The sequence below is a fragment of the Panicum hallii genome, chromosome 2 (genome assembly GCF_002211085.1).
Source record: "Panicum hallii strain FIL2 chromosome 2, PHallii_v3.1, whole genome shotgun sequence".
NCBI classification, from domain to species: domain Eukaryota; kingdom Viridiplantae; phylum Streptophyta; class Magnoliopsida; order Poales; family Poaceae; genus Panicum; species Panicum hallii.
This window is the reverse complement of record NC_038043.1, coordinates 52,367,553-52,379,971: the sequence shown is the minus strand read 5'-3', so window position 1 is coordinate 52,379,971 and position 12,419 is coordinate 52,367,553. Positions and strand designations below refer to the sequence as shown.

The following is a 12,419-nucleotide window of genomic DNA, read 5'->3' as shown; positions in this document are numbered from 1 at the left end:
CTGTCAGATTTAACGGGAAAAGAAAGTAGGAATCGGAATCTGTAACCCAAATTTAATAGTCAGATTTAGTATCTAATCCAATGACAGTTCAATGCTTTTCCGACACGGACCCAATTCGGTCACCGTCGCCTCATCCGATTTCGAATTCCGATGCATGCTGCGGGGTCAGAACTCAACGGGAAAAAAGCGAAGCGGCGAGTGAAAAGCGTTTCGCGGCGCGGCGTGGGGCCCCACCACTCCTCGCACACGCTCTCCCGCCCGGGTCCGCGGCTCCGAGATTACCACGGCACGGACCCAGAAATCTACCCACAAAATCCCAATCGCCCACGCGAGCCGGGCCCGAGAAACAGCAGGCGGGCGGAACAGGGGAAAGCCCAGACCACCGCCCCGAAACCGCGACGACCCGACGCCTCGTCCACCTCCTCTCCTCTCCTCTCCTCCTGACCTCCCTTTCCGGCTCCTACTGGCTATCCACCGCCCGTACCCCGCGCGATCAAGCCGACCAGAGCCGGCACCCCGATGGTGGTCGTGGCGGTGGGAGGAGGCGGAGGAGGAGGAGGAGGGTGGGGGACGTGGGAGGAGCTGGTGTTGGGCGGTGCCGTGCTCCGCCACGGGGGCGCCGCGTGGGCCGCCGTCGCCGACGAGCTCCGGACCCGCTCCCCGTGCTTCTTCTCTCCCGAGGTCCGCACCCCGCACCCTATCAAACCCTAGCTCGTGTGTGCAGCTCCCGTCCGACTAGGACACGGATTAGGGCATGGCCCTGGGCCCCACCGGTCCGGGATAACTATCAGGCGAGCGAAAATTGGGGCTAGGGTTTCGTGGCCCTACCTGTGCGTATCCTTGATTTTGCAATGTCCGTAGGGCTGTGTGATTCTAGAGATGCTGAGCTGCTGACCTTAGATGCTTGGTTGTAAGGACTTGTACGATTGAATAAGCTTTCATGATTTTGAGTTTAAACAAAGGGGAGCCCAGTCACAAGGACAACGATGTAGTAGGCATTAATGAAGTGTGCCACAGTAACTAGCAACACAATGATGACACACATTGCACAGTTTGTGCTCAAATTGCTGCTCAGATGTTCTAATAGCCACTGAAATGCTTCACACAATTTTTCAAACTTGCACACAAGGGGCAATCAAATCATTCTATTAGGTGAAAAATATTTTCTTAGAAACAAGAAAATTTTCCTGGGCAGCCTACCCCAACTTGCTTGGGACTAAAAGGTTCTGCTGCTGCTGCTGTATAATTTCCCACTTCCCAGGATGTTTAGCTTGCTATTACTATATCGACTTTTTCCAGCAATGCAGATGTAGCCATGTAGTGGAACCTTGAGCCTAACGATGTGCCCTCTTTGTGTAACTAGTTTTACGCATCAAGCTGTGTCTTATTACATTGCAATCTAGCTGTTCTATTATCATCTAGAAGTTATGGCATACTGATTGAGTGGTTGCTACTAGTGTTGCATACGAGTACTTTGCTTACAGTTGTTTTTATTTGCAGGAATGTGAAGCAAAATTTGCAGAGATACAGTTGCGCTACTCTGCATGCAAGTAAGCGTACACCTGATCTGTGATGTGCATACTTCGTACCTACTGCATATCATTATGTATTTTAAGAAGTTGAGCTTAGATGGATTTAGTCCCTTTTTAGGGACTTATCTTGCCTACGATGCTGTGGGAGCTGAATAAGAACTTCACGAATCTCTTAACATATAGCATGTGTTTATTCATCATATAGTGCATCATAGTTGAAAAGAATTTTGCCCATTTTACCAAACGATAAGATGTGCACTGCAGGCCCCCTTTGATCATTTTAAATAATAGATGATAATTAGCATGTCTGCAGGCTGCACTCGGCCAGTGAAATAGTTGCACTTCTTTCTATATGCGGCTTGGTGATTTCAGGTTTTTAAGTTGGCATTTTACTACTCCAGTAGTGAGCTGATTTAGGCTGGATAGGGGATAATTGCCAGGGAATAAAGAGGAGAAAAAAAATTAAAATGTGGACCACTTGATCACCAACCTCAATCCCATAAATAATAAGTCATGTATGCGAAAATGTAGGACATTGCAGTGTCTTTCAGATGGCAGCAGCACTTGAATATAGATAATTCTACGATATGAAGTATCTTGCATTTATCTGGGTTCTGATCATTCAATTTGCTTCAATACAGCGCTTGGTTTGAAGAGCTTCGCAAGCAGAGAGTTGCTGAACTGAAAAGGGAATTGGAGAAGTCGGAAAATTCTATTGGGTTAGTGCCATTTTTTTCACCCTTATCTGAGCACTTTTGCATTTCACTTGAGTTGTTGGTATTTTGTTCCTATATTCGACTATCCCATATGCAATCTGTTTTTTCATCCAAGCAAGTGATTGTTTGACACTTAGCCAACTTTCTGGATTTTCTCTACGTTATGGTAACATGCGATCTTCTTTTTACCCTTCCAGATCCCTCCAATCTGTGATTCAAAGCCTTAGCAATAGCAAACATGGTGATGGGAGTTCTGAATGTCGCACCAGTCATACCGAATCATGTTCGCACTCTGAAAATACAGCGGATACTTCCTCAGGTAAAGAAGCATCCAGAGACAGATCATCAGCGGCTAGTTTCACAGAGGAAGCAAGCAATAGTCAGAAAACTCAGCAAGTGCAGCAGTGTGATACTGATTCAGTTCAGGCTAATAATCCATCACCGGATGAGTCATATCCTCAGGACCAAGTTGAGAAGGTCTGTCCCAAAGATAGCTTGCTTTGGGGCTCTAGAAAGCAAAGAGGAAGGAGAGTTAGACGTACTCCTATCAAAGGTGATGATAGTAGTAGAGATGGTGAGCCTACATCTACAGCATGCATAGAGAGGGAGGGTTCCTCTGAAGGCTTCTTGAAGGACTCGAAAACTCCAAAGGCAGAATCTGTTGTGATGCAGAAGGGTTTGAAAACTCCAAAGGCAGAATCTGGTGTGCCGAATAAGGATTTCAAAAGTCCAAATGCAGGATTTGGTCTAATGAAGAAGGGTCTGAAAACTACAAATGGAGAATCTGATGCGATGAAGAAGGGCCTGAAAAATCCCAAGGCAGAATCTGACATTTTGAAGGTCTTGAAAACTCCCAAAGCAGAATCTGATGTTATGAAGAAGGGCTTGAAAACTCCCAAAGTAGAACCTGATATTGTGAAGAAGGGCTTGAAAGCTCCAAAAGCAGAATGTGGTCAGCTTGTGAGTGAGAGAGTTAAACAAAAGTTGGCAGAGATTTTGAAAACTATATCCACTCAAGGTGACTGTTTGATGTTGCAACGCCAACTTGATACCCAGGTATGATGAATTTACTGAATTTAATTACCTTTGTATTTCTGGTGCCTTAGTAGATGGTCTAAATTGTCGGTATATACTTCCTTCACTGATTAATATAGGGCTTATTTTGACTTCGATAAAGACTAAGGAGGTCATAATTGAGAGAGCTATGGGAGGAAATGACCTAGATACCTTGCAATAATTGTTTTGGAATGATGAGAGGGAATACTTTAGTGCATCTCAATAGTTTTGAAACCTATGTTAGAACCACTAACTGTTTTTCCTGCTGAGAGGTTAGTCAGCTCAGGTTTTTGTGGGTCTTTAGTTTAGGCTATTTTCTTATGGCGTGGCTGCAGTTAGTCTTTTGTCGAATTGGTAATCTATGCAGTGGTTGTGCTTATATAGTTGTGCTACAAGGATTATTTTACTTCTCAAAATTAATTGTGCTATCAAATCATTCTCAAAGTCAGCTAAATAGCATGAACACTTTTGGATCTGAATTTTATCTCACTTCTTACCTTTTCATCTACAGAGAAAAAGGGTTAGATACAAGAAGATGATTCGCCGGCATATGGACTTCCGGACCCTTCACTCTAAGATCAAGAATGGTGCCATCTCTTCCACCAAGGAGCTTCTGAGAGACATTCTCATTTTTGTGAATAATGTAATAGCCTTCTACCCAAAGGCTACATTAGAGCACATGGCTGCGGTTGAGCTTCGGGACCTTTCATGCAAAATTGTGAAGCAGGGTGCAAGCTTGCTCTTGAAGATCCGTGGAGAGACGGGAACAGCTGGTGCCTCTGCGGTGAAGAAGAATGCTCGAGCCCAGCAGCTGGGACGCCCTGGCCCTGGTGATGCAAGGGGAGGCAAGGTTTCTTCAAGGGAAGCTACTGCCAAGGAAGGCGAGGGCAAGAGCTCTAGAAATGATGCAGCATTAGCAGCTAATCAAAAGACTACCCAGAGAAATGAGCTGGCAAAGAAGAGAGGCGTCGGTCGGCCTCCAAAGAGTGGGCAGAGGACTGCTGGGGCACAGGAAGATAACCCCAGTAAAGGCAGGAAGAGGGGCGCTGGGGCACAGGTGGATAGCCCCAGCAAAGGCAGGAAGAGGAATGCTGCAGCACAGGAGGATAGCCTCAGTAAAGGCGGCAAGAAGACCCGGCGATGAAGCTACCATCAGCTCAACGCCGGTGAAACTGTGTACAGCTTAACCATATCATAGGCTAGTCCCTTCCAGTGGTGTTTAGCTGGCAGAAAAAAGCTATGGCCCAGTAATCAAACTGATGTAACAGGAAGGGTTAGCTGTTTTTGGTGTTGTTTTGTAAGGGGTGAGGAGTAAGGACAGTTAGTAGGGAACCCATATTTTCCTGTAGAGATTGTCCGAGTTAGGCTATACATGTCTGACTGTGTAATGTTTGTAACTTTGTATCCAGATCAAGCGCAGAACTGCACCAACATGTCTGTCAGCAATTGTTGCTGCTTGTTATCAGTGTCAGCTGATGCTTAAACACCAACATAACAACATTTACCTGTTGGAGGAGACTGGACTGGCTGAACCAGATCAAAACTCCACGCCAGAACTGTCCGGGCAGTGTTGGGCCGGTGTCGCCTGTGCCGCTGTGCGTCGCTCGCTCTTCTCTTTGCGCGCATCCGCTCGAGGGCCGCTTGCCTTTTGTCACTCGCGCGCACGCGGCTCGGGCTGGGTTCACGTGTGTTGCAGAGGAGGGGAGCCAACAAACCGAGCGGGAAACCCGGTCGCGGGCGTGGCCGAAACGGCAGCTTCGCGCTCGTCGCGCGAGCGGAGGCCGCCGCGTGTGTGGGGGCGCGCTGCGACGACTGACGGGCGCAGCGGCGCGGGTGGGACCTGGGCGAGGCGCCACCCGTCGCCCTTCCTCTGATGCGCTGACCCCGACCGTCGCTGTCGCGCGTCGGCTCTCTCGCCCTCCCGCGGCCGCCTCCGCCCGTGCCCGTGCCCGTCCAACTCCCCGCACCCAACCTTTCCCAATCCCTCCGGGCTCCGGCACAGCGAAACGTCTCGTTAACCCGCAGCAGCAGCGGCGGTGCCCTCGCTGCCAAGGCGCCCGCCCGTGGCGAGGCTCCACCGCCCATTGCGCGCTCGGCTCCGAGGCCTCCCGCCCGCCCGCCGCGGCCTCGTCGTCGGCTCCTCCCGTCGCCGCGGTAATTCCGCTTTCTTCTTCTCCACCCGTAGAGAGTACCAACGTACGTGTGTTATCATGGATTGGTTCTGATCGTGCCTTTTGGTGCTCTTGCCTGCAATTGGGAAACGATCTCCTGGGACACCCTCGTTGCCGCGAGGTCCTGAGCTTAACTGGAGGGTTGGGGCTAAGAGTAGCGTAATTCGCTCGCCGCCGGTATGCGAGCGTTCCCGTCCCGCCCGCATCGATGCGTGCGGTCACACCCCGTTGCTGTCAATTTGCTTCACTGCTGCCCTGTGAACAACAAAAGCGAATCGCGCACCGGATGTCTACATATTCATTTGAGATTTCGCCCCCGAGCTCTCCCTCTCCTTTCCGTTTTCTAATTTTTAAGAATTTTCTCCTTTGTTTTATGTGGTATATATATCTGAATTCAAGCGACACGCCAAATCTTAGAACATTTTTTGGGGACCACCCCGGATGAACTGAGACAATATTTACATTATAAAATTATGATGACATATTTGCTTGTAATTTATGACCTGCATTCAGGGCGTCATGAAGCGATCCTGAGGTGCTTGAGTTGCTTCTTGATACCATAAGAAGACTGATCCATCCGTTTTCAGATCTACAAAAAAAAACCTAGTGCCTTGCAAGATAAGGTGAGTTCGCGTGTGTTCATTTGATGATTCATTGCTTATTAGTGTCATGTACACTTTCTGAGCACTTAAAAGGCTGGTTCAGTGTGAGGTCACTATATATTGCTACCACCTTTTGGTTCCACAGAATGGTAAGGCGGGCGATAGCTGTCCTAAGATGAAACTGCGGTTGCATCTGTTGGTCCTGTGCGTGATCATCATATTCCTGGTGTACAACATGGCTAACTTTCAACATAAGCATACATCGGTAATAATCAATATCCCTGGTTTATCCCGAACTGAGTTCTCTGAACAAAAATATACCTGATGGATGAATATGATGTGATTATGCAATTTTACAGTTGGAAGCAAAATCTCGACCATTTGATACTGTGACGGTATGTGAAAACATTATTTCGATCAAAAGTCAGAAAAATGGTTTTCCATATTAATCCAGAAGCAGATTTTTCTGTTACTAAGACATGATTGTGCCTCCAATTTAAACATCAGGTGTCTGACAGACCTGCTGTTAAGGTGTCCAAAAAACCTGTTGTGAGAATTGGTTATTTGCCCCATGGTATAGTGGAGTCTAACTCCGACGTGGAGTTGAAGCCATTGTGGCTGACAACAAGTGTGCAATCACAGGTCAGTTGGGTAACCCATCTTAAGTGCTTTGATTCCAGTACAATATTTCTGTTGGTTTCACTTGTCAAACTCAACAACCATTAGCTGTTCCCACCTCCTACGTACAAAATCTTATTTAGTTATCTAATGCTCTGTGAGTGTTTTGTTCCAGAAGAAGTCTAAACAGAATGATCAGTCTTTGATTGCCATTGCTGCTGGTATAAATCAGAAAAAGAGTGTGGACGCTATTATGAAGAAGGTACTTCATTATTACCTTCGCAGGAACTAATTGCGCATAAATTGCGATGTAACTCTTGAATGTTCAGTTTCTTCCAGAAAATTTTACAGCTATATTGTTCCATTATGATGGGAATGTCAATGGGTGGAATGATCTGCCATGGAGCAAAAGTGTGATACATATAGCTGCTTCTAACCAGACAAAATGGTACGATATTTCTTCCTTTGCACTGAGATTAGACATGCTTCTCTCTCTTTTCAACAAAAAAAGGGCATCCTTTCATTTTTTATCTGGTATCATTTAGCTTCAAGATGAGATGACAAGGCATCTATTTTGGTAGGTGGTTTGCAAAGAGGTTCCTCCATCCTGCTGTCGTCTCCATGTATAAGTACATCTTTCTTTGGGATGAAGATCTGGAAGTGGATAACTTTAACCCAAGAAGGTATTGTGTTGCATGAGAACAACCTGTTGAACTTATCGTTGCTTAGCCGTAAAAATAAACAAAGGAAAGATGTACAGAAACGTAGAATTTTATCAGAGTTCAGTGCATTGGATTTTTTTATAATCATGGTACAACTGTTACTAGTATGTCTGGTATGTCCTTGGTGGAAAATGTTATGTGTTTTCTTAAAAGTAAGCAACTTAAGTACTTGTTCCAGATAGGAGAAACCTGTGAAGAAATGGTACCTTATGCTAATGTTCTCCCCCAAAAGAGTTCGTTTGATCGAACTCTCTGCACCAATTTAGCTAATGCATTAGTTCCTTTCAGATACTTAAATATAGTTAAATCAGAAGGACTGGAGATATCACAACCAGGTCTTGACTCTAAACTTTCCGAAATTCATCACCGAATAACTGTTCGTAAAAAAACAGGAAGTTTTCATAGGTAAGTACTGCACATTTACTTTGGAAACTTGTGGTTACATCATAACTAAATGAAACAACATGTGTATTTGTATAGGAGAGTTAGTCGGGCTAACAAAGAATGTTCAAGAGAAGGTCCGCCTTGTTCTGGGTATATTTTCTTTCTCGAACCCTTTCTTGTGCTATAACAGAAATTTTTGCTGATTAATTCTTTATATTTTTCTATTTGATCTGGTTACACCTGTATCATCTTACTATTTAGTAACCACATTACGCTTGCAACATTGAGAGCTGCCCATGACATGATAATTATTTGATTCACAGATGGGTTGAGGGCATGGCACCGGTTTTCTCAAAATCTGCTTGGCAATGTGTATGGCATCTTATCCAGGTAGATTTTATCTATGTATGATTTCTTAACCATGTTTGCACATTTGAATTTACCATTGTACGAGACAATATGACTGTTTTCTTTTCAACAGTCCATAAGCTGTGGGCTTGGGTTGTACGTAATGGTGTAGGCTTAGAGCCCTTGTGTATGGTTAGTCCCATTTTTGTATTTGGAGTCGTAGTTATTGGGAACATGCATAACTGTGATTAACCATGTTGAAAAGAGTAGGCACACAAACCCAAACAGGCAAAGCTAGTGCATTTTGGACCCTGGCTCTACATTGACCTCTCTTAGTGTTAAGTCTTCACATTTTGTTTCTTTCCAAAATGTGTCAAGTCTTTACGTTTTGTTTCTTTGTGAAATGTATTACACCTTTGTATTTTTCTTCTTTCTGAAATAATATGGAGTACAGAAGCAGTAAACATATATGAGATATGAGCCAGTAAACATATATGAGATATGAGCTAACTACTTGTCTCATCGGCCCAATATATTATTGGACTTTTAGTATTCACAACTAAGGTTAGTTTGGATGCAGCATATGTTGGCATTTTGTGTCATTATTACTTGTGGAGAATGCTTGGATCAAATTCATGTTATGGATGCGTCTTTGATCCTAGCTTCATAGTTGTTTATGAACTCACTACAGTGCCTTCAGTACTCCACGCCTTGTCACTGCTGCATTTGTCTGGAGCACAGGAAGGAGAAAGGGCCCACATTAATTCTAGATTGTATTTGAACTGACTTGTTGATTGCTACAAGAGTATAAGACATTGACATATAATCAACCTGCTTTAGGAAAAGGAAAATACTTCTTTTGATACTCTTTTGTCTTGCACCTGATTGATTTTTGTGGATTATGCGAGGTATTCATATATCTACATTGTATTTTTGCAGAATGATCTTATCCATGGATGGGGCATTGATTACAAGTTTGGGTACTGTGCTCAGGTTTGATAAAAAAAACTGTTGTTTGAGTAACTGTGCATGCGTTATAATTTAATGTATCTAAAGTATTGATTAAGTTGTTCATGCAGCTTCTCTCCATTCAATAATTATTTTTATCGCAACAAGGAAATTGTAATTATGATTAGTATTCCCAAGAAAAATCATATAACACTATGTTTCATGTGATCAATCAATATAACTTTTCTATCGCAGTCTATTGAAATTGGTCTTTTTTCTTTTTGCCTGAGGTTAACTGATTTAAAGGAATAGAAACTTTTATAGTTAACTAGTTATTTATGTTCTTAAGCATCTAGCATCTTTTAATCCATACTGCAGTAATTCTGAGTTCGTGGCCTCATTGTCCAAGCAAACTTCTGCTGCTTTTTGGCGAAGACTCTAAATTAAACTTGTTTTTTTCTTATACTGCTTTCAGGGTGACAGGACAAAGAACATCGGAGTAGTTGATAGTGAATTTATAGTTCATCGAGGGGTGCAGACATTAGGAGGTTCTACAATAACAAAGGTTTGTGGAAACCTCTGTTTTTTGTTGTTGCAAATTGAAACCTTGATGTTTCTTGCAAATCATGCGTTCATAATACTCTTTACACGTATAAGAACGATACATCATGGCAATATATTTCAGCATACTCCATAATTTTGAGCTCAACTTCCTAATGCAATGACACACAAGGCTTTTGTGCCCTTGAGAATAACAGTTTGAGAGCACTTGTGTGCATAATTTGTATAATCTTTTCATAATTAAGTCTTCTGAGGAGAAACAAAAACCCATGTTTTGGTAGGTGGTAGAAACTGCATTAAACATTGCAATAAGACTGTCTTCTGATAATGCCAAGCGTTACATGCATCTCATGCTGAATGAATTCTGGAAATATGAATTTTGTTTGTTCATTGTCAAAGTTCAAAGTAATGTTGAATGTTTCCTCTGTTTTTATGAATTCTGGAAGGGTGGTACTCGAGGCAAAAACGCCCAGCAACTCCGTCAGAAAGCTGCTCAAGCGCAAAAAACGAGAGTATGTTCGTTCTGTGTGAATGACACCGTATTGCTGTGTTTTCTTATGTGACCTCTCCATAACACATGTTATAATTTGTAACCAGGGGAGGCCAGCAGGTCTTGACATGCGAACAAAGGTGAGCTAACAAATCACTTAGCTGGCAAACATTGTGTCAAATGTCATTAACCCATCCCTTAGGGATATTTAATTATTTGCCTTCTTTATTTTGGCTTCTACATTTTTGCCACCCCTCTACAATCGAAGCTAATAAATTGCTAATTTTACCGACGTGGCGTGCCAAGTCACCAGGCTAACGTGGAAGGGGCACGCGAAAAGACTTCCATACCCCTGTCTTATCCCAGCCATGGTGCTCCCTCTCGTTCTATCTCTATGACAGGTGGGACCCACCCATCTTCTTCTGCCTCGTCTTCTTCCTCCAGCCAGTCACCTACATGCCCGTCCTAACTCTCCAATCTCTTGGAGTTCTTGTGCCCCTCGGACCCGCTGCCTCGCGTGCAGGTCACGGAGTTCGCCTGCAGCGGGTTCGTTGTCGCGGTCAAGCGGAACCACGCCGTCGCCGACGGCACGAGGTTCTCGCGTAGTTCATGCAGGCTGTCGGCGAGCTCGCACGGGCCCTGCCCGTTAGCTGCCTCGACGACTCCCTCCCGGAGCTGCCGCCGCTCGTCGCGTGCAGGCAGGCAGGCGGCGCGTGCTGGCTGGCCGCCTAGCCCGGGCCACGAGCGGTGCGTGCTAGCCGGCTGCCTGGCAGACAAGCATGGCGAGGAAGAAGACGAGGTAGAAGAAGATGGGTGGGTCCCACCTCTCATAGAGATAGAACGAGAGGGAGCACCATGCGCTGGGATAAAGACAGGGGTATGGAAGTCTTTTCGCGTGCCCCTTCCACGCTGGTCTGGTGACTTGGCATGCCACACCAGCAAAATTAATAATTTATTAGCTTTGATTGTAGAGGTATGGCAAAAATGTAGAAGCCAAAATAGGGATAGTAAATGGGCAGGTGCCATCCATTGATGACAAATAATTAAATATCTCCGTGCCTCGTCCCGGGGAAAATGCTGTTGGAAACTGAATGACTTGAAGTTCAAAAAACCTGTCACGTCACTTGTAAATTATATATGTCCCTTATGTTAAAATGACACTCAAGAATTACCTATAGCTATCCAGATTATGCAACAATTGGTACATTGTAATTTTCATGCCATTAATCATCTCAGTTCTCACAGATTGCCAGTTTTGTTTCAACGTTGCAGATCCGGAGAAAATCACGATCGGAGCTTCGCGATTTCCAGAAGCGCTGGGACCGGGCCGCAAGAGAAGACAGAACATGGGTCGATCCGTTTGCTCGCTCCCGAAGAAAACGCAGGAATAGAACCCCGCAATAGGTTGGTAGTCTTCATAGTTACATAACATTCCAATTGGACCATCGATTTAGAGTGTATAATTGCATAATTAATTCTGTGGAAAATCACAAGGACGATACTGATGATCTGACCACACGTGAAAACTTTCAACACGGTGAGTTTCCAGTGGAAAGTGTGAATCCACGCTCCTTGTGCACTCTGGTTAGCTCTAGGCTGCTGGCAGTGTACACTGAAACTGAATGTGTCATGCAGATGAATCCTAGTTTATGTTCCTAATCTCTCTAAATTTTTAACCGTTATACCATCAACTTAGGCTCTAGAATTTTCCAAGAACGTCGACAGTGCAGCAATAGCGTCATTGATTGGCGTCCTAGCAGTGCTATCCACATACTAACACTGGTAATTAGTGATTTAACTGCTGATGTTGCGTTGTTGGTTGTAAATATCTGCATTTTGCTACGGTGAGATGGATTTACTGCTTTCGGAATGCGTGGCTTGCTGTGGCCTGTGGATTGAGACGAAAACCCAGCACAGTGAAATGTTCTCTGGCACACACGAGCGAACAAAACAAAACTGGCGGACATGCCGCGCGTCCTCGCAGGTTGGTCGCCGCACCGTGCTCAGTGACAGCTAGTCCGAATCCCTGTTGCGGCAGCGAGTAGACATGGAAACCACGGCCCCACGAACACGAAGGTACACGAACAGCTGTTCTTGCCCGTGTGTTTGTAACCTACGAGAATAGACCGGCGCAACATTTTTTTTACTTTCAAGGAAAACAAATCCTTGGAGCTTATTGTAGCTCTCTTTCCTCACAGCCATGGCGCATGGCAGCTTCGTCACACAGTTTGACTTTTTGCCAGACGTGATTTGTTTACCCCGTTTTTTCTA

The 12,419-nt window shown here is 44.8% G+C and overlaps 2 protein-coding genes across 5 annotated transcripts; both read left to right on the top strand.

Annotated features, from left to right (window-relative positions):
- The first annotated feature begins 344 nt into the window (after nucleotides 1–344).
- LOC112882884 lies at nucleotides 345–4,761 on the top strand. Its single transcript, XM_025948075.1, has 5 exons — nucleotides 345–681; nucleotides 1,501–1,550; nucleotides 2,174–2,251; nucleotides 2,446–3,304; nucleotides 3,816–4,761. Exons 1-5 carry the CDS (start codon nucleotides 520–522, stop codon nucleotides 4,446–4,448), a joined length of 1,782 nt encoding a protein of 593 aa, XP_025803860.1. The 5' UTR covers nucleotides 345–519; the 3' UTR covers nucleotides 4,449–4,761.
- A 287-nt stretch (nucleotides 4,762–5,048) lies between these two features.
- On the top strand, nucleotides 5,049–11,703 carry LOC112882706. 4 transcript variants are annotated; one of them, XM_025947822.1, is made up of 16 exons: nucleotides 5,049–5,458; nucleotides 5,989–6,098; nucleotides 6,223–6,342; nucleotides 6,437–6,472; nucleotides 6,585–6,719; nucleotides 6,874–6,957; nucleotides 7,025–7,143; nucleotides 7,277–7,378; nucleotides 7,706–7,822; nucleotides 7,898–7,951; nucleotides 8,125–8,191; nucleotides 9,089–9,142; nucleotides 9,573–9,662; nucleotides 10,105–10,170; nucleotides 10,256–10,288; nucleotides 11,402–11,703. In XM_025947822.1, the coding sequence occupies exons 3-16, from the start codon at nucleotides 6,253–6,255 to the stop codon at nucleotides 11,537–11,539; spliced, it is 1,185 nt and encodes a 394-aa protein (XP_025803607.1). In that variant the 5' UTR covers nucleotides 5,049–5,458; nucleotides 5,989–6,098; nucleotides 6,223–6,252; the 3' UTR covers nucleotides 11,540–11,703. The 4 variants fall into 4 exon arrangements, with proteins under 4 accessions (XP_025803607.1, XP_025803606.1, XP_025803610.1 ...); XM_025947821.1 differs by having other exon boundaries at nucleotides 5,052–5,458; nucleotides 6,871–6,957; XM_025947825.1 differs by having other exon boundaries at nucleotides 5,068–5,458; nucleotides 11,421–11,703.
- The last annotated feature ends 716 nt before the right edge of the window (nucleotides 11,704–12,419 follow it).